Consider the following 25,094-nt stretch of genomic DNA (forward strand, 5'->3'; position numbering starts at 1 on the left):
AGCGGAACTGTGAAATTTCTTGTGTGTCAGTTTTAGGGGGATATTTGGGTGGAAATATAATTATTTTGGTTGCAGGAGTTGTGGGGCCAAAGTGCTGGTAGTCACTTAATTTTCCCCAGCAAGCAGGCATGATTTGACGATACGCAGTGTGAATTACACCAGGGCCTCCCTGTGCCCCCCAGACTACTGGATTTCGAGCCCAAATCTCCCCAAGTTATTTTCCTAATAAGTATAAGGTTCCCCAAAGTATATTCTCTGTTTCTTGTGTGTTTTCTAGGTCTTATCCGAATGAACCACCGTTTATTTTTCTGCCTGTTTAGCCTTGTGATTGATCCCTTAAATATAAAGGTGTATTTGGCCTGGCCTAATGTGACAATCAGATATAATTTTCTCTCATGGGAAGACCAATGGTCACCCTAGGTACCTTGTAGATTTAATGTTGTATGATTATGTTCTAAAACAGACGATTTTAATGAGCATCTATTGTGTGAAACTAATGCAATTGTCTGAGTGTCTCATGTCCAGGTGCAGACCGAAAAAAGAAATCAACTGGGCCAATACAATGGCCAGAAAGGAATCAAGTTATGTACTATGGGACTATTTTTTTGGTCCGGCAGGACTATGATATGGTTAACTGTTCTTTAAAAAGACTGTCTCTAAAGGATAAGAGGGGGCTGAGAAGATTGGATATGAGGAAGGTGGGGAGGTCACCCAAGGGCGTGTGTCAACCACAAGGAAAGGATCACAAGTCAACCATTTTGCCTATGGCAACCATTTTGTCTGTTCCGATATTCTGAGTAAATGTAGTATGTAAGATGTATGTGTTGGGCAGTCGCTCCTAGGAAATATTAAACCACACCAACCCCCACTTATGATCAGAAATAGAATTTAAATAATGTTCATCATACCTAAGCAAAGAATACGAAATTGAAAGGCATTAATTATTAAAAATAGCTCAGTTAAGAGAGTAGTGGGAGGTTTAATACCCTTTTAGGAATGTATGATTTATATGCAAAAGGGGATTTTTCAGTAGTCAATATAAATGCTGTTTTTTCACGATACTAAAAGACGCTATTTTTAAGGCTCAGCAATAGATAAGAAGAGTAAAATTTGTAAAATTGTATGGCATTGGGTTATCTGATGGCAGCACAAGGAGGGGTTTGTAAATTAGTGGGTAAAGAATGCTATTCTTATATTGACACCCAATCAAAAAGTATACATCATGATATGGATACTCTAGCAGAAATTTAATCTAGAATGAGAGAGGAAACAAAAGAGTTTGATTTTACATTTGGCCTTGAAAATTGGCTAGGTGTATTGGGAATTAAATTCTTTACGGAATTAGGATAATCGCAGGTTTATTACTCTGTGTGTATGAATTAATCTAGATGGCTAAAAGTGTAATCAGCTCTATTTTTTGCCAAAGAAAGATGTTTCTGCTTCTAGCTCGACCATTATGTATATGCCTCCCACAAAGAGAGCGAGAAATACCAATAGTCTTGGTGCTCGTCAACCACCCATATGTTCATCTCTGATTATCAAACGAGATACCTAAAAGAGATAGGTTTCTGCAGGCACATGGTCTCTTGGAGGTTTCTCCCTTGGAGTTTTTCCTCTCCTGAGTGGTTTGCAGAAGAATAAATGGGATTGGTCAATTGATTTGTTCTTTCAGAACAAAAGGAGGGACGTAAGGTTAAAACAGTCTTCTGTCAGCTCTCGAATTGATAAGGTTAAACAGAATACGCTGGCCTTGCTATTTTCACGGGAGGCTATTGTAAATAGCTTTAGACCAACTGTTTAGTGCCTGTCAAAATGTTGTTAAAACAAGACTACAGAGGATAGGGCTGCCTTATAAGTCACCATTGTATATTCCTCTTGCTCAGCAGTTAAATGTTTTAAGCTCTACAGAAAAGGCATTATGTGAAGGATACATGTAAATTTAGACGTGTACCCATATTTGTAACAGATGACAACTGTATTTTTGTCCCTGCCTTATGTATAAAGCCTGCTTGTGAACCATTAAAATTTAGTTGTGAGAATTCAACAATCAGTCTCCTTGAATTCTTACACCTCCGAGCTCGTATGCTATACTATTTGAAAGAATCCCATATTCCGTTGCGTTATATGTGCTCCCGGGAGAAGTTTTATTTTGCTTGCCCTAGATGACCTGATCTGTAGAGATCTAACAATTTATCCACCCTGCAAGAGCTTTTTGGAAGCATGGTTGGGGCAAACACGTATCTGACTCCCGCGGGTACTCAGGGATTTGCACCGCATTATGATGACATTGACGCTTTTGTGGTTCAGCTGGAAGGGAAGAAGCACTGGAGAGTTTACGGCCCAAGACAAAACTCTGAACGGCTCCCCCAGTTCTCGAGCGTTAATTTCAGTGACGACGATCTTGGGGAACCCATCCTGGAGACAGTGCTTGAAGCTGGAGATCTTCTGTATTTCCCCCGAGGTTTTATTCATCAGGGAGACTGCCTTCCCGACGCGCATTCTCTTCACATAACAGTGTCCTCATATCAGCGGAACTGCTGGGTAGATCTACTGGGCAAGCTCCTGCCGGCAGCGCTGCAGGTCGCAGCTGAGGAAGATGTGGAATTTCGGAAGGGGCTTCCAGTGGATTACCTGGAATACATGGGTGTCCAGAATGCCGACGTGGATGACCCACGTAGAGGCATATTTCTGCGAAAGGTTCATTCATTGATGACAAAATTGACGGAGTACGCCCCAGTGGATGGTGCTGTAGATCAAAAGGCTAAGGAGTTCCTGCATGACTGCTTACCTCCTGCACTTACACCGGCTGAGAAGGCTCACAGTGTACACGGCGCACCAGTGAGGTGGGAGGACGGACAGGTCCGAGACAACGTGGACCTGCTGGACAAAGCGACCCGGATAAGTCTTCTCCGGAGTGGAATTGTGAGATTATGTAGCAAAGGAGAAGTCTGCCTGTTATATCACACAATGGACAACTCCAGGATATACCACAAGGAGGAGCCAAAGTACATGGAGATAGCGCAGGAGCACGTGGACGCCGTAGAATATCTCATCCATTCCTACCCCAAATATGTGACTGTGGGAAGCCTTCCCTGTGAGACTGTGGATGACAAGATTGCTGTGGCCACGGTCATGTTGGCGATGGGCCTGCTGATGACCAAGAAAAACTTGGACAAATACTGCTCATGAATAATGTTGACGCAAAGGATCTGGTGAATGTGGAAGGCACAATGGCTAGAAAACTGTTCTCCAGCCTTCTGCAGTTCTACTCTGCACTGTTGCTTAGGCATAAATTGACCCCCTGGGACACTTAATGACAACAGCCTGTAAGCACGTAGAGAATGAATGTTATAAAGACCATACAGTTATGTGGACTGTTTAGTGTGATTCTCTGGGTAAATTAGTTTACAGCATGGCAAACGCACCAATATTTAATCATCTTTTCTGGCCTTCCGGCTTTTGTACACTGAAAATAAGTGTATATGGTAACACATGATTCTGGGACAGGACATTGAAGGCACAGAAAAACTAGCAGGACCGTGTTGAATAAGTACAGTGACTTTTTGAACACCTGTGACGAAGACATATTAACATGGCTGGTGTATGTTTAAAAGGAGCCGTGCCCAAAACTCGTGATCAAAGAGCTTTCTCATTATTACTTATACCAGGCTCCTAATTCTCTTGTAAGTGAGCAATTCAAGCAATGTTCTACATGTGTTTTTGTTTTGTTTTTTAAATAAATCCGTATTTTTTTTTTTTTTTTTTTTTTAATACAACAAAAGAAAAACATCCCCTGAAAGGACAAGAGGAGATCTTTTCAATTAAATATAAACAAAAATATGGCAAAAAAACCGGGATCAATACAGACTGCTGATCTAACTCCTTCGCAACCAGAGGGGACAGCGCTACTTTGGGTTCCTGTTATACTTTGTGCCACAGAACGTTGCTGACCGCTTTGAAAGTGAAGACACTGTATTGGCTTCTGAATGACAGTGGTTTCACACCTGTGCTCTGTAGGCAGGGTCGCCATCAAGGGGGGCGGTGGAAGGCTTGGAATTTTGAACCGACCGGAAGTTGGGTCCAGGATCAAGTTGAACAGGTAGCCTCTCCCCCCTGCTCATCAACCTTTCAGCACCACCCTCACCCCCCCCCTCCCCCCCAGGGGATGATATGACACTGGGGTGTTTTGTTTGCCTTCCTCTGGATCAATAAGTAAGTATAGATATAGGATAAAGTATCTGTTGTCTAACTTTAGCATAGGATGAACTTGATGGACGTACGTCTTTTTTCAAACTTATCTACTATGTAACTATGTAATACTGCAATGCTACAAATTAGATATAATAGAGCATGCTTGGAGTTACAAATTGTATATAATATACTTCCAGGGTTTAAGCTAACCCCACCCCATCCCACTTTTTAAGTAGCAAGATTGTTTTCATGTTCCTGTGCAGTACAGTTCCATTGTGGCCATTCTCCCTCCAGCAGAGGTAAACGAGAATTTGCATAGGTAGTGTTAGGACCTGCTTACTGGTCATGCCATGATGTGGCTGCAGGCTTAGAACGCTTTGGCCAAATGGTTTAACTAAATGACAATTATTCAAGAGAATACATAAGTATTTCACTGTGTATTGTTGTCACATTGGATGTAGCATTGGGCTTTTCTGTCTTTTGTTATATACATTTGACCACGCTCAGTAGCACTCTGTGTTTATTAATTTGTATATAATATAGAAAGCTGTGAGTTTATAAAATATATATATATAAGCTCCACAACACTAGTGTTTTTTATGTACATAGGATAAGTGGCTGGGGCTTCGTCAACTCATGATACATTTTTATAGGGTTCAGTCGTTCTTAAAAGATTGAAAACCCTTGCTGTGTAACGGCTTCATAGGTCAGTGTAGTGGCCAAAAGACCGGTGTCCTTGGTCATGTATATAACAGTGCAATAGTAAATATATAAAAGATAGAACATTACTTCTCTGCTAAATTATATGACCAGTTGGCCACCCCATTCCTGCAGTGCATACAGTGGTTCTCCAGCTGAAGGAGGCGGAGTCCGGACGTACACTCAGTATCGCTGTAGGATCTCGCGACTCCCTTCTGGTGCAGCCTTCACGTGTTAGTTCTGGGATTGCCGAGGCTTCCCCCGATCCTGTGAGGTCAAGTCCTGGAGGGGAGAGAGAGTAACGTGAGGAGTCACCTGCACAGTTCACATGAGACCCTCGTACTATCATAGACAGTAACACGTGAGGAATGACCTCAGAACAAACTCTCGTACATACGTATGGGTACGTAAGTATCGGTGTCCCACATCACACATCTCTGTGCTGTGTGTATCTATACTCAGTGTCAAAATGTAGTTACAGGAACGTTATGGATGAGAAATCAACTGACCAAAACCTGGGAAATTCAGAGTTATGGGCCCTGTCCGGGATACATAACTCCACCCAGCTTTTGCTCTGAATGACATTTCTGAAGACAAACAAAACCCTCCCAATTTTTTTTTATAATGTATGTGTGTATATATATATATATATATATATATATACATACACACACACACACACACACACACACACACACACACACACACACACACACACACACACACACACACACACACACACACACCACACACACTTCACCCAACTTCCGGTCCGTGTGTATATATTTAAAAAAATAATAATAATTTTTATATCTCCTGTCTACCCCCTTTGTATCTAAAGCCCTCTTCCACCAAAAACCTCACACTCACTGCTCCACACCTCTGGAATGCCCCTCCCCTCAATATCCGACTCACACCCTCTCTATCCACCTTTAAGGCCCATCTTAAAACTCGCCTCTCTTTATCGAAGCATATGGGTAGCTCAGTTGGCTGATACTACACATCTCATATGCATTTACCATGACCCCTTGCAGACTTTTATGTATGAAGCACTTATTTCTATTATGTCATGTGCATTACTGCTGTAGAGTGCTATGTACATGGATGGCGCTATAGAAATAAATATATACACACACACACACACACACACACACACACACACACACACATACATACATACATACATACACACAACCCCTGTAGGGCTCTGGCAGGAAAGGGAGGTCCTGGCGCAGTGGGGGGGGGGGGGGGGGGATAAGGGGCTGTAGGTGGGGCCTTAGTGCCTCAACACCTCTATGGATTTGCACCAAATTTAGCACGCAGCATTGCATACCTCCTGACAATAAGTGCACCAAATCCAATGCACATTTATCCAGCCAATCACAAGATATGTTGTGGGCCATTTGCACAGTCAGCTCTGGGCCGTTTGTGCATGCGTGACATTTGTCCCGGTTTCACTGGGAAGATATGGTCATACTAATGTATATATACACTGTTCAGAAAAACAGGGACCCCTTTTATTTTTCATTATATCTTGCAGAAAAAAAACACTCAATTTTCATGAGAATGTGAGCAATTATAGGTCTGTCACAGTCGATTATTACATTTAAGAATTATTTCATAATATAATAAATATTCTTTGGAATTGGTGACGGTGTGATGTCCTCATCAAGTGCATAGTTACACAATGGTGTTTAGTGAAGAAGATACGCCCGTTATAAAGTGTACTGCAAGAATTATAGTCCCAAACACTTATATAAAATGTTTCCTGATAAAGGATGGTCGCTAGGAGGACTGAAAAAAACGAATTAGTAAAACAACGTACCATTCAGGAGTGGGAGCAGCTGGATCAACGCGTTATCGATTATGCAATCAGACAGAGCACATTTTGAACACACACTTTGAACTCAAACTTTATAGTAATCTTAGTGTTTTCAGATTAGATAACAACAGTTTAACACATTTACGAGCTAAAGAATAAACTCCTATTTATCATTAGAAAGGAACATGAACCTACCGCAGTGTATCTTGTACTTGTTGACATAATACAGTGACAACAATTGAAGTAACATCAGTTGATTGTCTACATTGTGCTATTTACAGTGTGTTAATCTACATAAGATATCTACAATTGTGCAAAAGGGGTCCCTGTTTCACAGGTGGTCACGTTACCAGCATTAGACAAAGTATACAGTGAAAAAATTATGTATTGCCCTATTGGACACTTAGATAGCCGTGTGTGTGTGTATGCATGTATTTATATCATAAACCTCAGTAGCGTGTTGTGTGTATTGCACGTACTTCCACGTTGTGTGTGCATCACATGTGCCAGCATACATGTACATCTATGTTGTGTGTGTATGTAAGACGTGTGTAGTTGTACCTCCATATTATAAATCCGCCTGTTTTGGGGAAGATCCTCTTCTGGCACAATCTCTGCAGCTCTCTGTGACAGAAGCAGAGCACAGCATTGCTCCAACATATACCACGGCCACGTATCACATACAAACACACGGTGAGGGGTGGAGGACAGAGTCACAGAGCACATACCAAGAATACAGGCGCAGCCCAGTATAAATAGACCATGGCACAGAGGGGGGGGAAAAAAGAGCGAAAAAGAACAAGACAGACAGGAAAGAGAGCGACAACAGGACAGGGGGAGATGGAAAGAGCGGTATGTGAGGAGAAGTAACCTAGATAGTACCTGGTCCACCGGCACCTCCACACGTGTCTGTGGGTCCTCCCTCACCTCTTGGGCTCCCTGCATCTCTGGCCGAGTCTCTCTTGCCTTAAAAACTCCCCCTTCTCCTGCAAAGAGAAGGCAGCAGATGTGTCAGACAACAAGCAGTGTGAAGTATCCTCCCAGTGTTAATATCAGACAGGAAACCTGTAAGCTCGTTCAAAGCCAGAGGTTCCTGCAACATGTCTACAACATTCCAAGCAATGCAATGCCAGCCCCTGTGACAGCAAAAAGGGTAAACATAAGAGGATGCACTTGGAAATAAGTGTGTGTTAGGGAGTGGTGGGTTTGTGTATGGTGCCCATGGGGCCCCAGCTGACCAAATTCCTTTAAATACTTTAAAGCCTGCCATGGGTTTTTCTGCATTGCCATATAAATCCTCTAAGTTGTCACCATGGCGTGTCTGTAATGTTGTGGGGTTAGCAGTGGGGTTTCTCACCAGCGGCCTCCTGCGGGATGGCTTCCGGCTTGCGGTTTGGATGCGCCCTCACAGGTTTTGCGTAGAAGAGGGACTCCTCTTTGGCTCCAGGCGAGTTTTCCTCTGCTCCAGTGGAGCGTACCTTGCGGCTGTCCCCCTGAAACCAAGGGAATGTGAGCAAAATATTGCAGGGACTGGGCATTCACTGAACAGTTCTAGCCTCAAACAACCTACATAGACTGAACATTCATTGCACTATTATAGCCATATAAACCCACAGACTGTGCAGTGACTGTAGTGCCCTATTATACCTCTGTAAACTCACAGAGCCTACACCTTCTCTGCACTGCCCTACAATACCCTATAAACCCGCATTCACATATAAAAATCCTTGGAGTCTCAGCTTCCTGTTGTGGGTCAGCAATGACTATAAAACATGTATGTGCCACAAGCTCTTCCAGCGTATAACCTGCGACTAATTACCCAGGGAGGCTGCACTCACCTGCTGTGGAGAGTCTATGAGAGCAGAGTCACTGACTCCATCCTGGGACACACTGTACAGCTTTCCAACCTGAGAAGAAAGAGGGGGCATGGTCACAAAATATTACCTTAAATACAGAAATGGAAGACAAATCCTGACACCTCTAAACATAACCCTAAATATAGAGAGGGGAGACTCACCCCGACACATGACCCTAAATACAGAGAGAAGATTCCCCTATACAAGGTGTGTGTCCCCTGACATCCTGTATAGACATAATAAAAAGGACGTGTAATTTCACATTTACATGTATTATCTGATGAGATATAAATATATACGGGCGGGGTGTTGGGTTATGCTGGTGCTTATATCTGTCTCAGTAATAGTTTACTGTATTTACTGTTTTCTGTCTTAAACATGAATAAAAAGTAGATTAAAAAAAAAAACAGTTGATGACCCAGTGTACCATGTCCCCAAAACAGGGCGCAGACCTTACATAGTCTGTCACTGCGTACTGACCCCGGCCTTGTGAATCCTGCGTCTCATTCCAGGGGGGCTCCTGCAACAGACACATACTGTATTGATGAGGGGGCTGAGATAGCTGTGCGTCTTTAGGATGAGAGAGAGCTGTGCGTCTTTAGGATGACAGAGACAGCTGTGCGTGTAAGGGAGAAAGAGAGAGCGCGGCATGTATCAGGGAAATAGTTGTGTGCTAGGAAGGAAGGCAGGTATCTAGTAGAGATAGACAGGTGATAGCAGTGTGACATATAGAAACAAGTAATCCAATAATATATTTGCGCCCGTCAGTGACAGATAACTCAGCCCCCATACCGTCCATCTGTGTGAGGTGAAGGTTTTGGTGCCAGAAGCTCCACGTATGGAAGCTTTTTGTATCTCTCTGACCCAACAGCAACATAATATTCACCAGACACCAGCTCCTCTCCGCAGGAGAGAGGCACCCCGTCCAGAGTGCAGAGCCTGGGGGAGAGAGCACAGAGCAGTGAGAGAGGCACCCATCCAGACTGCGGAGCCTGGGGGGAGAGAGCGGAGAGCAGTGAGAGAGGCACCCCGTCCAGAGTGCAGAGCCTGGGGGAGAGAGCACAGAGCAGTGAGAGAGGCACCCCGTCCAGAGTGCAGAGCCTGGGGGAGAGAGCACAGAGCAGTGAGAGAGGCACCCGTCCAGAGTGCAGAGCCTGGGGGAGAGAGCACAGAGCAGTGAGAGAGGCACCCATCCAGACTGCGGAGCCTGGGGGGAGAGAGCGGAGAGCAGTGAGAGAGGCACCCATCCAGACTGCGGAGCCTGGGGGGAGAGAGCGGAGAGCAGTGAGAGAGGCACCCATCCAGACTGCGGAGCCTGGGGGAGAGAGCGGAGAGCAGTGAGAGAGACACCCATCCAGACTGCGGAGCCTGGGGGGAGAGAGCGGAGAGCAGTGAGAGAGGCACCCATCCAGACTGCGGAGCCTGGGGGGAGAGAGCACAGAGCAGTGAGAGAGGCACCCATCCAGACTGCGGAGCCTGGGGGGAGAGAGCACAGAGCAGTGAGAGAGGCACCCATCTAGAGTGCAGAGCCTGGGGGGAGAGAGCGCAGACCAGTGAGAGGAACCCCATCTAGAGTTCAGAGCCTGGGGGGAGAGAGCGCAGAGCAGTGAGAGAGGAACCCCATCTAGAGTGCAGAGCCTGGGGGGAGAGAGCACAGAGCAGTGAGAGGAACCCCATCTAGAGTACAGAGCCTGGGGGGAGAGAGAGTTCAGAGCCTGGGGGGAGAGAGAGCGCAGAGCAGTGAGAGGCACCCCATCCAGAGTACAGAGCCTGGGGGGAGAGAGAGCGCAGAGCAGTGAGAGGCACCCATCCAGTGTGCAGAGCCTGAGGAGAGAGAGTGCAGAGCAACGAGAAGGCACCCCATCTAGAGTGCAGAGTCTGAGGAGAGAGTGCAGAGCAACGAGAAGGCACCCCATCTAGATCCTACTCTACCTTTTGCACTTACTTCCTGACGGCTCCACAGCGCAGATTGGCCTTCTGGGTCAGCAAGCCGAGGACCAGCTCCCACTCCTGCTGGACACTCAGGTGCAGGATCAGGCGGAACGGGGGACTCAGGAGATCCCCATTACGGAAAACACTGTACACAGGAAGAAAGGGGGGGGGGTAAAGTAAGAAAGAGAGAGACCCTGGGTGATCTAAGACTCATCCCCGTACCTTCTGTGTCTCGGTTACCCTCTTGTAATTGGGAAATAACAATATCATTGTTACCCTCTCCCCTGCTGTGCATATGGGATTCCAGCCTGGAGGTGGCTGAATGATTACCTCTGAAGTATAAACAAATATCTGTTCTGCTCCCTGCAGTGTGACACTCCCCTGACTCCTCTCTTAGTTGACATTTGTTACACATTATTTTTCACTTCAAGCCATATTTTTGCTTTACCATAAGAATATTTTAACACTTGCACAGATTCCACGATTGCTAAATATTTTGGCTGGAGAAGCAGGAATTATTGTCACTGCCAGAGCTGTCACAGAGCGGGAGGAGGAGGGGAGAAGGGCTAACACTGTCACGAAGGACAAGAAAACCATGCCCCCCCCCCCCCCCCCCAAAAAATTAACACCTTGGCTGCCAGAAAGGCTGTTATACATTCCCACCCCATCCCCTTCCAGGAGGGGGCAGCACTCACTGGATGATGCAGGGCAGGTGGATTTTCCTCCTCCAGTGAGCAGAGACATTCAGCATGCGGGAGTCCGGCTGCCTGTACTGGAAAACCAACCGAGTGGAAATGCGTCATCGTCCTCAGTGTCTCGTGCCCAATTTATACGGGTCATTCCGATGACCTCGGAGGGTCCCCCCCCCCACTCCCTGTCACCTTTTTCCAATCGAGAAAGACCATCAATTATCCCACTGATATCCTCACTCTTCCTTCCACCTACATATACACAGAACATCTATTATCTGATACCATGAGAACAGCCTGACCAATGCCAGACTCGCACAGCCAGAGACCTCTCCCACTGCACATCATGTGCTAAACACTCTCCTCTTCCCTTATAAACTCCTCAGACCAATGTGCCAGCTCATGGTAATGCTGCACTATTTATGTAATATTCCTTCTATATACTATTGTATTCATACCTGTATTTTACTGCAACGCAGAATACATTGGAGCCTGATCATTAAAAAATAATAATAAGGAAAATGGGAGAGGATGGGGACTCAGATGAGACTGTAGTACAGACACAACAACCTCATTCTGTAGCAATGCAACGCATATCTGTAACTTGCACAGCAGTGTTAAGACTGATTCTCCATCGTGATTTTTATTGTATGTATCTATACATATATCTGTATTTATATAGTGTCATCCATGTACATAGCCTTATACAGCAGTAATACAGGAGACATAATATTATAACAATGGGTATAAGCGCTTTAAACATAAAACAAGAGGAAAATGAGTCCCTGCCCTGAAGAGCTTACAATCTAAGTGGTAAGTGGGGAGAACTTAAGAGATATGAGGATGTTCTGGTAAGTGCATCTGCAAATAGAGGCCATGGTCAGTGCATATGAGATGTATAGTATCAGCCAGCAGAGCTACCCATATGCTTAGTTACAGAGGTGTGTTTTAAGAAAGGTCTTAAAAGGTGGAGAGGGTGCGAGTCAGATATTGAGGGGAAGGGCATTCCAGAGATGTGGGGCAGTGAGTGAGAAAGGGCCTTAGATACAAAATGGGTAGAGAGAAGACATCCTTGAGCAGAACACAAGTGTCGGGCAGGTGTGTAGTGGCAAATTAGGACTGAGATGTAAGAAGCAGAAGAGCATATAGCCTTAAAAGAGAGGAGAATTTTTTAAGTGATACAGGATTTAATAGAAAGCCAGAAGAGGGATTTCAGCAGGAGAGACACTGAGACAGATTTAGGAGAGAATAAAGTGATTCTAGCAACAGCATTTAGGATAGATTGTAGGGGAGACAGGTAGGCTGGACAGAAGGTTACAATAGTCGAGACTGGAGAGAATGTGACCTGCGTTAAGAATTTAAGCAGTAGAGCAACAGCAGAAAGGGCGTATCCATGCCACGTTACAGAGGAAAAACAATAGGTTCTAGCTACATTGTAAATCTGAGAGAATGTGAGGGAGGAGTAAAAAGTGACACAGAGGCAGCGTGCTTCTGATACTGGGTGTATGATAGTATTGTCAACAGTAATGTAGGAGGGGGCAGTAGGGCCAGGCTTGGGAGGAAGTATTAGCAGCTCCGTCTTTGACATGTTAAGTTTGAGTAGGCGGAGGGCTATCCAGGATGATATAGCGAAGAGACATTCATAGACTGTACAGCAGGTGTAAGGTCAGGGGTTGAAAGGTAAATTTGTCATAAGGATACAGGTGATATTTGAACCCAAGAGATGTGATAAGATCACCTGGAGAGAGCGTGTAGAGAGAAAAGAAAAGAGATTCCAGGATAGACTCATCGGGTACGTCCACAGAGAGAGGAGGAGCAAAATCACGAGAAACGTTTTTGATGAAAACCAGGTCCAGGTAGTGGCCATCCCTGTGGGTGCTGGCTGCAGTCCATTGGTCAGGGCTACAAGAAGAGGTTAGAGAGAGAGAAAGCGGGAGGCCCAAGGGAGAGAGGAATCATGAATATGGCAGTTGAAGTCCCCAAAGAGAAGAGAAGTCAGAGGAGAGAAATAAGTAGAGCCAGGATTCAAAGTCAGAGAGAAAGACAGAAGGGGAGTGAGTAGAGGTAGGTGGCCAATAAATGATCAGCCCCTGGAGAGGGAGAGGAGAAAAAAACTGGACAGTGTGAGCCTCAAAATAAGGAAAAGAAAGAGAGGGAGGAATAGGAAGGGTTCAGTAACGGCAGCTTGATGAGAGGAGGAGCCACATCAGGGTGTGGAGTGTGGGGTAAAGAAAGGCCACCATCTTCCAGTGCAGAGTGGAGACTGAGTGAGCCAAGTCTCAGTTATAACAAAGAGGAGCAGAGAGTGAGAGGAAAATAAATCTTGCACAAAGAGGAACTTGCTAGAAAGAGAGTGAGCATTCCAAAGGGCACATGAGAAAGGGAGAGGGGAGGGAGTTTGACAGGGGATGGGTATGAGGTTAGAGGGGTTTACATTACGTGGAGTAGAAGTTGTATGTTGTAGGCGAGGACAAGAGCATATAGAAATAAGACAGGGACCAAGTTTGGTTGATAACCCCAGAATCAAGGAGGAGAAGCATGGAAAGAGAATGCGTGAGGGGGATAGGTAGGGGTGTGATCTAGTGCAGGGTGTATTGCGGAGTGGAGTTAAGGGGCACAGATAGGAAAGAAGCTCATGTGAACTGAGAAGTGGAGAAGGAAGGAGAGATGGAGATATATGAATGGAGTTAGGCATAATGAGGACTGTAGAAAGTTGTAATTTGAAAAGAAGTGAGGTTAGAGCAAATATAAATAACAGTGGAGGCCTGGCAGTAGTAGTAGTGCTAGATCAGTGGTGAACTTGTTTACATTGTACTTATTTTTAAAAATGTTTTCTTGCCCTTTCCATAGAGGATTTTAAAATCTGATGCTTCGTTCAGGAGAAATAAAACATTTGAAATATTATGTGTCCGGGAGGTTACAATGGCGCTCTCCCCGGAGTGGTGTAAAGATCACCATGGTAACTTCAGAAGATAGACATTAAGAAAAGCCTATTTTTAATACTTTTTGAAAGTTGCCAGAAATAAAAAAAAAATTCTATAAATATTATATATATTAAAAATGACAAGCAGCCTTATATGACGCGCTGAAAAAGTCACTCGCTGAGCAGAGCATAAAAAGCGGTTGACAGCGAGATTGACAAGGAACATTTCTTTTAAAAACAGTGTCAGGGATTGTACCTGTAAAGTTCTCTTTAACCCCTTCTTTGCCAGAGTGGCCAGCAAGACACTGTGAACTGTAACACTATCAAACAAAAGTCCTGTTCTACAGGCCAAGTAATTTGCCTATTATACTTATGACCAGAATCTCCTGTGAATTAGGAAAGGAGAAGTAAGGAGCGATTATGAGGAGAGGAGCCCCGACTATGACAGCCCCCCGTTAGAAGGGGAACAGCTGACATTCCTGAACTCACCTGCTGTGTGTCCCTGTTTTTAGGCGCAGCGGGAGGCTTCACCCCGGTGTGCAGGTAGCTGTGAAAATACAATGAACACCCTCAGCCAGATTGTAGGGTGGTTATACGTGAAGGACGCAGTGCAAGAGTGTGCAGGGCCCACACAGTATTCACACAGGCGGCTGCTAGCTACCTGTGAAATAGCTGTAATATTGTTATTATTATTATTGAGCATTTAACAAGTGCCAAAAATGGTTGGTATAGATACAATAACAATAAACATTAACAAATAGACGACTCTTATATTTCATATATAAACACCCAAACAAACATTATATATACACACACACACATCGATATATCCACATGCGCACAGTATATATACTCACTCGAGCCTCTTGAACCTCTCTGCTCCTGCAGCCACATACTTCCCTGTTGTTTAGGTCGCTGAGCTGGGTGACCCGATGCCCGCAGCGTGGGGTGTAGATGCTGCGCACGGCCGCGCTGGCCTGGATAGAGCTGGTCACCTCATTCAGGAAGGCCTCGAACGTCACAAACTGCTTCTCATTCACCACCATCCTGCGGCCCAGGTGGAAGGGGTCCCCGTTCCTGAACACCAGCACATTCTTGGCCTGGGGGGGCAGCTGCACCCCCGTTACGGCGCTCATGATTGAGTGTGGGATTCACCACCTCGAGTGCAGGATAGAAGGTCACTACTCCCAATGCTGGACCCCTAAACACACACCACACTGCTGCACCCCTATATAACACACACCGCACCTCTGCACCCAAATACAACACACACACTTCTGCACCCCTATACAGCACACACCGCACTGCTGGACCCCTATATAATATACACAAAGTACTGCTGCACCTCTATATAACACACACACACACAAAACACTACTGCACTCCTGTGCTAACACACAGAGCTGCGGTGACTCTTTACCGTTGCTAGGTGACAATCGTCTGTAGCAGCTCTGTGGGGAGGACACAAGCAGTGCTCAGTTACAGGAGACACGCCTTCTGTTTGATATCATGAGCCAGCTCACCTTAAGGCCGACACGCGTGCACCCACGCTGACACACACAAACACACACACACACACACACGTTAACATCCGCACTGCATAGCTCGTCTGTAAGGAGGCCTGCATATAGATTGTCTGCTGTGATCCTCTCAGTGCCTGGCAGTTTGCAATGCATCCCACTGTATTTAACTGATTCGATTGTGAGCTCCCTAGGTCAGGAATTCCAAGTAGTGACTAAAACCAAGCCTGCCCCCCAACACTCAAGGGGTTAAATGTCAATGTGGCCCATTGTTTTTTTTTTTTGTTTTTATATACCTCCATTGCCAAAGAAGCCTGCAGCACATCACGGCGCAATATAATGTACTAGTATGCAGAGCAATGCATGGCTGCCGGCACCGACAGGCAGGAAAGGGGTTAACTTGCAGACAGCACAACAGCTGAGGGGGTTGGGGACCAAATCAGAGCAACATGCCATTATCAACGTGTATTATGTTTATTCTTTGTCACACAATAAAGTGCAGGTTTACTCTCCCCGTGACACATTCATTGACAGAGATTGGCACAGGAATTTAGAGGGTACAGTGACATCCAGTAGAATACAGTACACAGTGTAAAGAGTACCAACAAGTGTTGGAAAACAGATTGGCTGGACAACACAAGGATCTCACACGTAATATACAGCTGCAGCGGCCGTTATTCGAACAAATCACGGCGCCGTTTTCGTGTGCACTGCTGTATTCCACGCGGCATTAACGCGGCCAATCGCCCCCAGGCACACGTGTTTATCACGGTTGCTTTGTTTGAATTTCATGGATTCTGTTTCTTTGTGTGCAATGAAATGAATGAATTGTAATGTGTACAGTACTGTGCTACTGTGTCAATTTCAGGTGTTTAAAAACCAGAACACTAAAATGCCATTTTCTGCACTCGCGTCTTAAGGCGGTACGGTTGGAAGAAATCCCGCGCCATGACATGGGTATTCCGAGGTATACACCGCGTGAAGTGTTCGAATAACGGCCGCTGCATCTGTATCTCAGCAATAAAATACTTTACCAGAGAGCCCTGCTCATATTTTATGTAGCCCTGAAGCACTATTTTATGTAGCCCCGATTGAAAAACAGGAATTAACAAGACTGTTTATTTCAGGTTCTATATAAAAACAGCGCACCTTGTCCCCTCACTGCACCTCTAACACCGAAGAGTTCACAAACACACAAAATCAATGTTACACAGCTCAAAGATCTTTAGTATAATTATACAGTGCAGCATGTTCATTAGCAGTGTATAGAGATACTCAGCATCATTATGCAGGGCAGTATAAAAAAAATTAAAATAAAGGGAAAAAATTATATCCTCAGCTTCTTATTTTCCAGAATAGAAAACACCAAGAAAAGCAATACATATTATGACATATTTACATGTATTTAAGCAGCAGCATAGGGAGAAACGTAGGGAGAAACGCTTTGAGCTATTATTATTTTATCTTCCACATTTTTGAAGAATAAAGTCAAGTTGTTTTGTTACCGCACGAATGCTGAGGATATTATTTTTCCCTTTTCTGTTGAGTTACCGGGATTTATTCCCAGGTGGCGTTTGTCTGGAGCACCAAGTGTTTTGCTGTTGAAGCACTCCAAACTATTACGGTTTTTTTTATACAGTGCACTGTGTTCATTAGCAGTATATAGAGAAACTCATCACCATTATACTGTGCAGCATGTCCTTTATCAGTGTATAGAGATACTCCCCATCATTATGCATTGCTGTGTGTTTATTATCATATGGAAGACATCACTTGCTCCCCCCTTAACATGTAATGCCCGTTTATGGTAGATCGGATTCAGACACCGCACACAATATGGAAATCATCTGGATAAGAGATGGTTTAAAAAGCAGTTTTAAGTCCACCCCATCTTGCCCGTTAAAGAAAGTTGTGGTTTAACCCCTTAAGTAATTAATATGGGTTGAACATGGTTTAGCTAATAATGCACCTTAGACTGCATTGTGTCAATGTCTCCACAGACTACATCGTGTTCAAAGTCGGAGTGAAAGGTATGCAGGCGCTCAGTGAATTCTGCGCAGTGAGGCGGTGGTGAGAACCTCACTAGTGTCTGTGGGTGGGAGTGGGTTCCGCTGTCAGTGACACGGAGTGTGAGGAAGCTCCTTATCTGTCCGGAGTCCCCAGCTTCTGTCTGACCAGCAGATACTGCAAAGCAAACAAAGCATGTTACACACCGGCATGTTCTGGGTGGGAAGGGAATAAGAAAATCTGCACTAGCTGGGCCAAGAGGTTCTCATCTGCTGTCAAATTCTATGTTTGTACCGTGCTTCCTTGCAGGGTCACAACATCTTTTAAACAATTGGCTGCAGAAAGGCCTTGCTCTACAGCGAGGGGTTAAAAAAAACAAAGTATAGATTTACACTGCAAAATGAAAATATACATGGAGTGACTGCTGCAAGTTCCAGTAGTGGGGGGACCAGGAGATTATGCCCCTGATGTTACAGGGGTGGGGAGTGGTACATGAGAGAGGATGCCCAGGAGCTGACAGGACTCACGTTCTTGCGGCTGGCGATCGCCTGCTGCACCCACAGCATCTCCATGGCAAGGTGGTTTCGGTGCTGCTGCAGCTCACTCATCTTGCCCGAAAGATCCTCCGGCTCAAGTCGGAACGGCAGACCTGGGAGGAGATGGGGCAGAAGGACAGGTCAGTGCACAGAGGCTGCAAATGGAAAGCATACACTTTGAGCAAGATAATGATGGCTCACAGCACTGCAGCAACATCACACAGATAACACCTGTGCTGTGCAGTGAGGACGCATCACGACAGGGGTTTGTGCAGTTTAGTTCTGAACAGGGAGACTGGGAAGACACATTTCCTTCAAATACAGGAGGAGGAGACCAGGGCAGAGTAACACTGACCCCAGATATAGCTCACAGCACCCCCTCCTCACCTGTGTCTGCTTCAAGCACTGTGCTGCTCCAGATCGAGCTGTCTCTGCTCCAGTCCAGGCTCTCTCTGCCTCGGTCTGTGGTCTCTGCATTGTCAGTCCGCACTGCGCCTCCCCCTCTCTCAGGATCAGTCCATGTTGATCCTCCCCCTCTCTCAGCGTCAGTCCGGAAGGTGCTTCGCCCTCTCTCAGCGTCAGTCTGCACTGCGCCTCCCCCTCTCTCAGCGTCAGTCTGCACTGCGTCTTCCATTCTCTCAGCGGCAGTCCGAGCTGCCCCTCCCCCAGCGTCAGTCAGCGCTGCGCCTCCCCCTCTCTCGGCGTCAGTCCGCGCTGCGCCTCCCCCTCTCTCGGCGTCAGTCCGCGCTGCGCCTCCCCCTCTCTCAGCATCAGCCCGCACTGCGACTCCCCCTCTCTCAGCGTCAGTCTGCACTGCGCCTCCCCCTCTCTCAGCGTCAGTCTGCACTGCGCCTCCCCCTCTCTCAGCGTCAGTCTGCACTGCGCCTCCCACTCTCTCAGCGGCAGTCCTAGCTGCCCCTCTCCCAGCGTCAGTCTGCGCTGCGCCTCCCCCTCTCTCAGCATCAGTCTGGGCTGCGCCTCCCACTCTCTCAGCGTCAGTCCGCGCTGCGCCTCCCCCTTTCTTTGCGTCAGTCTGCGCTGCGCCTCCCCCTTTCTTTGCGTCAGTCTGCGCTGCGCCTCCCCCTTTCTTTGCGTCAGTCCGCGCTGCACCTCCCCCTGTCTCTGCAGTTTCCAGAGCAGATGTGTGTGGTCTCTCAGGTGATACACGTTCACTTGCTGCTGCATTGCTGTCCAGATCCACGAGTTCTGCCCCATATCCTGTGGGATCTCCCGCATATCCCGCCTGCCCGGAGCCCGGGCAAACACACTGAACTGCTCCATAAGGCAGCTTCTCTTTGGCACCAACCTGCGGGCACAAGAATAGAGCAGGGTAACCCTCCTCACAGCACAAACTGACATCTAACCCAGCACTGGCAGAGGACCTGCACCTTATTGTTTAACCCTCTGAGCGTTAAATGGACTGGTGAGGCGAGGGAGGCTAGATCTGAGATCAGACCTTGCCTCAGGGCTGCATGGAGGGAGAGGGGGGCAATACTAACCGCTTGGATGAACTGGGGTCTACAGATGGGCCGTCTCCCCCAGAGCAGAGTACTCTCCTCTCCCTCTATGTCTCGCACCGCAGCCTCGTACTCCCCCCGTACACTCTGCAGCCTCCTGCGGACCAGGAACCCACGCACAAGGGCCTGAAATAAGGAAGGAAAGCCAAACAGTGGGAGGAGAGGGAAAGGAGAGGGAGGGGGGAAAGGAGAGGGAGGGGGGAAAGAGAGTGGGGAAGAGGCGGGACGGAAAGAGAGGGGAAGGAGAGGGGGAAGGAGAGCGATGAGGGGGGGGAGGAGAGCGATAAGGAGGGGGGGAGGAGAGCGATAAGGAGGGGGGGGGAGGAGAGCGATAAGGAGGGGGGGGGAGGAAAGCGATAAGATGGGGGGGGAGGAGAGCGATAAGGAGGGGGGGGGGAGGAGAGCGATGAGGGGGGGGAGGAGAGCAATAAGGAGGGGGGGAGGAGAGCGATAAGGAGGGGGGGAGGAGAGCGATAAGGAGGTGGGGAGGAGAGCGATAAGGAAGGGGGGGAGGAGAGCGATAAGGAGGGGGGGAGGAGAGCGATAAGGAGGGGGGGGAGGAGAGCAATAAGGAGGGGGGGGAGGAGAGCGATAAGGAGGGGGGGGAGGAGAGCGATAAGGAGGGGGGGGAGGAGAGCGATAAGGAGGGGGGGAGGAGAGCGATAAGGAAGGGGGGAGGAGAGCGATAAGGAGGGGGGGAGGAGAGCGATAAGGAGGGGGGGAGGAGAGTGATAAGATGGGCGGGGAGAGTGATAAGGTGGGGGGGAGGAGAGCAATAAGGGGATTTGAATGAACAGTCTCATATCATGTCTCCCTCGTGTTATATATGTCGAGCTGTCTCATTATATACAACAGGCTTTATCTTATAATTTACAAACTAAGGTCAAACTCTGCACACTTAGAAAATTGTAATGAAATAATTTGGTACTGCACGGGTATACAGTCCACTCCACAAAGAGTGCCCTCCTCTTTTTTTCTTCTTCAAATAAGCAAATCACAACAAAATGAAAAACACATTTTTTTTTAAAAAAGTACAAATTTATTAAGAAGACAATTGACATTATGATCGGCATAGAGACCTTCATGTCGCATACACCAGGCTGTCTCACTTACAGTATGTCACATACACCGGGCTGTCCCCTTCATGTCACACCAGGCTGTCCCCTTCATGTCACATACACCAGGCTGTCCCCTTCATGTCACATACACCAGGCTGTCTCACTTAAAGTATGTCACATACACCAGGCTGTCCCCTTCATGTCACATACACCAGGCTGTCTCACTTACAGTATGTCACATACACCAGGCTGTCCCCTTCATGTCACATACACCAGGCTGTCCCCTTCATGTCACATACACCAGGCTGCCCCATTCATGTCACATATACCAGGCGGCCTCCTTCATGTCACATATACCAGGCGGTCCCCTTCATGTCACATACACCAGGCTGTCTCACTTACAGTATGTCACATACACCAGGCTGTCCCCTTCATGTCACATACACCAGGCTGTCCCCTTCATGTCACATACACCAGGCTGTCCCCTTCATGTCACATACACCAGGCTGTCCCCTTCATGTCACATACACCAGGCTGTCCCCTTCATGTCACATACACCAGGCTGTCCCCTTCATGTCACATACACCAGGCTGTCACCTTCATGTCACATACACCAGGCTGTCCCCTTCATGTCACATACACCAGGCTGTCACCTTCATGTCACATACACCAGGCTGTCACCTTCATGTCACATATACCAGACTGTCCCCTTCATGTCACACATACCAGGCTGTCCCCTTCATGTCACATACACCAGGCTGTCCCTCTTACAGTATGTCACATAGACCAGACTGTCCCCTTCATGTCACATACACCAGGCTGTCCCCTTCATGTCACATACACCAGGTTGTCTCCTTCATGTCACATATACCAGACTGTCTCTCTTACAGTATGTCACATAGACCAGACTGTCCCCTTCATGTCACATACACCAGGCTGTCCCCTTCATGTCACATATACCAGGCTGTCCCCTTCATGTCACATACACCCGGCTGTCCCCTTCATGTCACATACACCAGGCTGTCTCCTTCATGTCACATATACCAGGCTGTCCCCTTCATGTCACATACACCAGGCAGTCCCCTGCATGTCACATACACCAGCCTGTCGCCTTCATGTCACATACACCAGGCTGTCTCCTTCATGTCACATATACCAGGCTGTCCCCTTCATGTCACATACACCAGGCAGTCCCCTGCATGTCACATACACCAGCCTGTCCCCTTCATGTCACATATACCAGGCTGTCCCCTTCATGTCACAAATACCAGACTGTCCCCTTCATGTCACATACACCAGGTTGTCTCCTTCATGTCACATATACCAACCAGGCTGTCCCTCTCACCTGCAGCAATTTCACACTAAACTCAGCTGTATGATCACCATCCATCTTCCAACCGCCGTCTCCTAGCAACCCGACCACGGCGCTTTTTTGTGACGTCACCATAAACAGCCAAACCTTGCATTCACCATCACAAAGCGCACCGCCACACGTCACCTGCGCCCCCTGCTGCCCACATTGCGTGAACGTCACATTGTGTGAACACTATTTACACTACCTTCTACATGGGTGTACTTATAAATACATACAGAATAGACATTTGTTGATGTATAAATTGTATAGATCATATAAAAACATATTTTATATTTATATATAGACAGGAAAATTAACCAAGACACTTTAATTACCAGTATTCACTCATATACGTGCTCCAGAGGTATCTGTCCATCCCCTATGCAGAGGATATCATATAAATCAAGTCACTATTTCTATTACATTAGAAGATCATTATGCTACTGTAGGAAAGTCATGAGTTCATGGGGAGTCTGCACATATTCGTGTGTTTATATCTCAGTAAGCTGACACCACTCACTAATGAATAAGACTCAGAGTACACACACTCCCGACAACTAATTCCAGGTTCATAATGTGATAATAATCCACTTGTGTTTGGATTCCTATTTTTCTCTTGTGTCTCCAACGTGTGTGTCAGTGGGCCGGACACATCGCAAGGAGAAATGATCATGATTGGACCGAGATGGTACTTAACTGTGAAATCCGAAAATATGTAGGAGCACAGTGCACAAGAGAGGCTTGTGACAGCAGTACCTAGAAGATCATTAGGGAGGCCTTCACCGAGGAGAGGGTTGAGTGATAGATATAGAGATTATATATATATATATATATATAATTATTTTTTTATATTTGTTTTTTATATATATAAAATGAACCAGCGCTCAAAAACAATATTGTAGTGATAAGGTGCAATCAGTGAATAATATAAATATATACATAAAAGTGCATGTGAATAACTACCAGTTATAGCTCTAATGTCCACATTATAGAATAGTAGGCAAATACCAAATCTGGAAAACAGTTCTCACCCAGGAGAAAAAACTATGAGCAGAGAGGGGGGCAGCTCTTGTGGGAAGTATCACTTCCAATGAAAATAGATCTAAAAAAACAAGAAGAAAAAGAGCACACACACCCTAGTGCATTACCAAAACACACAATTTAATAAAAAGAAGGGGAGACAATGCTCACAAGAAAAAAAGATAATAACATGCATTGAAATAGAACCCGGTACCGGCAACCGGCTGGATCAACCACCGTCAGCCAGAGTGATTGAAACTCAATGTCCGCAGCAGGGGTCCCACGAACCTGTACCTCTGTGTACCGACCTGGGACATCAGGTCTTGTAGTAAAATAAGAGTTTATTTAGAAGAAAAAAAATCTTTAAAAAGGCTCCAGTCACAGCGGAAATATTGATTTATTTCTTTTTCTAAATTCTTTTTTATTTTACTACAAGGCCTAGTGTGTCTTCTCTCCTATTTGTACCTTTTTTGTTGTTGTAGATTGTTGCACCTGGTCAGTTCACCTTTAGTGGAATAACACATACACACACAAACACACACACACACGTGTTAATCTCTCAATATAACAAATGAATGTGATCAGAGGAAACAAAACACTTACACTTGACAAAATTAATTGTTGTCAACTGTAAGTGTTTAGTTTATTACATGAGCGCATTCACTTGTTATATGGAGAGATTAATTTAGCACTAAATATATGTCTATCTTACATTTCTTCTATGGAGTATGTGCTTCTATGCTTTTTCCTTGCATAAATACTCTAGATCTGGTTATGTACAATAAGAAGCTGCTGGGACTCCACTCTTTGGGTCACTTTTTTCTTTCTTTTATTAACAATATGTCACTATTTTCTATCAGGGCTAATATTTAAATGATTTCACCACAACATTTTTATATGTTGACACGGTACAGTATACTATTTCCAATCATGGATTTAGTGCTGTTTTTTCTTTGTTCATACACACACAGACACACACACACATGTAAGAGATGTAAACCTCCAGTTACTGAAATCAGTGAGATTTGCGCACTCCCAGACACTCGCTACACATCAATATACACACACCAGTACACATGTGCACTCCCAGACACATGCTACACATCAGTATACACACACCAGGACACATGCGCACTCCCAGACACATGCTACACATCAGTATACACACACCAGGACACATGCGCACTCCCAGACACACGCTACACATCAGTATACACACACCAGGACACATGCGCACTCCCAGACACACGCTACACATCAGTATACACACACACACCAGGACACATGCGCACTCCCAGACACACGCTACACATCAGTATATACACACCAGGACACATGCGCACTCCCAGACACACGCTACACATCAGTATATACACACCAGGACACATACGCACTCCCAGACACACGCTACACATCAGTATATACACACCAGGACACATGCGCACTCCCAGACACAAGCTACACATCAGTATACACACACCAGGACACATGCGCACTCCCAGACACAAATTACACATCAGTATATACACTTACACTCCCAGACACACACAATTACACCTTGCTGATACGATATAATAATTATGCACAGAGTTATGTTCATGGACCTTCAGATGTGTGAGTTTTCAAGAGTAAATAATATACGATAAAATGCTTCTCACATGCTTAGAGTTTTATTAAAAATAAAACCGTCACAGATACTGTTAGACGCGTAACTCAGACACACTCACTACGGTGCAGAGCTAAATCCTGATGAGTAGCGGCACTCTAGTCCCATCTTGCAGCAGAGAACAGTTGCTAACTCCAGCTTGTTAAAATTCTTACTCTGCCTATATCCATCAGACCCCACTAGATCTCCTACAACAGGAGTGGCCAACTCCAGTCCTCATAGGCTACCAACAGGTCAGGTTTTAAGGATCTCCCAACGTCAGCACAGGTGAGCCACCTGTGCTGAAGCAGGGAGATCCTTAAAA

General features: G+C 46.0%; 2 protein-coding genes across 2 annotated transcripts; one reads left to right on the top strand and one right to left on the bottom strand.

Moving 5' to 3' along the window:
* The first annotated feature begins 2,189 nt into the window (after window positions 1–2,189).
* LOC142497191 (ribosomal oxygenase 1-like) lies at window positions 2,190–3,706 on the top strand. The gene has a single exon (XM_075604663.1). The coding sequence runs from the start codon at window positions 2,221–2,223 to the stop codon at window positions 3,187–3,189; it is 969 nt and encodes a 322-aa protein (XP_075460778.1). The 5' UTR covers window positions 2,190–2,220; the 3' UTR covers window positions 3,190–3,706.
* DCDC2B (doublecortin domain containing 2B) lies at window positions 2,225–25,094 on the bottom strand. The gene is given in 16 exon segments (XM_075604662.1): window positions 2,225–5,172; window positions 7,274–7,336; window positions 7,595–7,698; window positions 8,070–8,205; window positions 8,551–8,619; window positions 9,049–9,088; window positions 9,361–9,507; window positions 10,514–10,645; window positions 11,196–11,272; window positions 14,602–14,659; window positions 14,970–15,014; window positions 15,016–17,816; window positions 18,167–18,288; window positions 18,563–19,481; window positions 19,675–19,818; window positions 22,096–25,094. Coding segments are annotated over 12 exon segments (1,152 nt in total). The 5' UTR covers window positions 15,249–17,816; window positions 18,167–18,288; window positions 18,563–19,481; window positions 19,675–19,818; window positions 22,096–25,094; the 3' UTR covers window positions 2,225–5,124.

This window comes from Ascaphus truei, chromosome 6 (genome assembly GCF_040206685.1).
Source record: "Ascaphus truei isolate aAscTru1 chromosome 6, aAscTru1.hap1, whole genome shotgun sequence".
Lineage (NCBI taxonomy): Eukaryota > Metazoa > Chordata > Amphibia > Anura > Ascaphidae > Ascaphus > Ascaphus truei.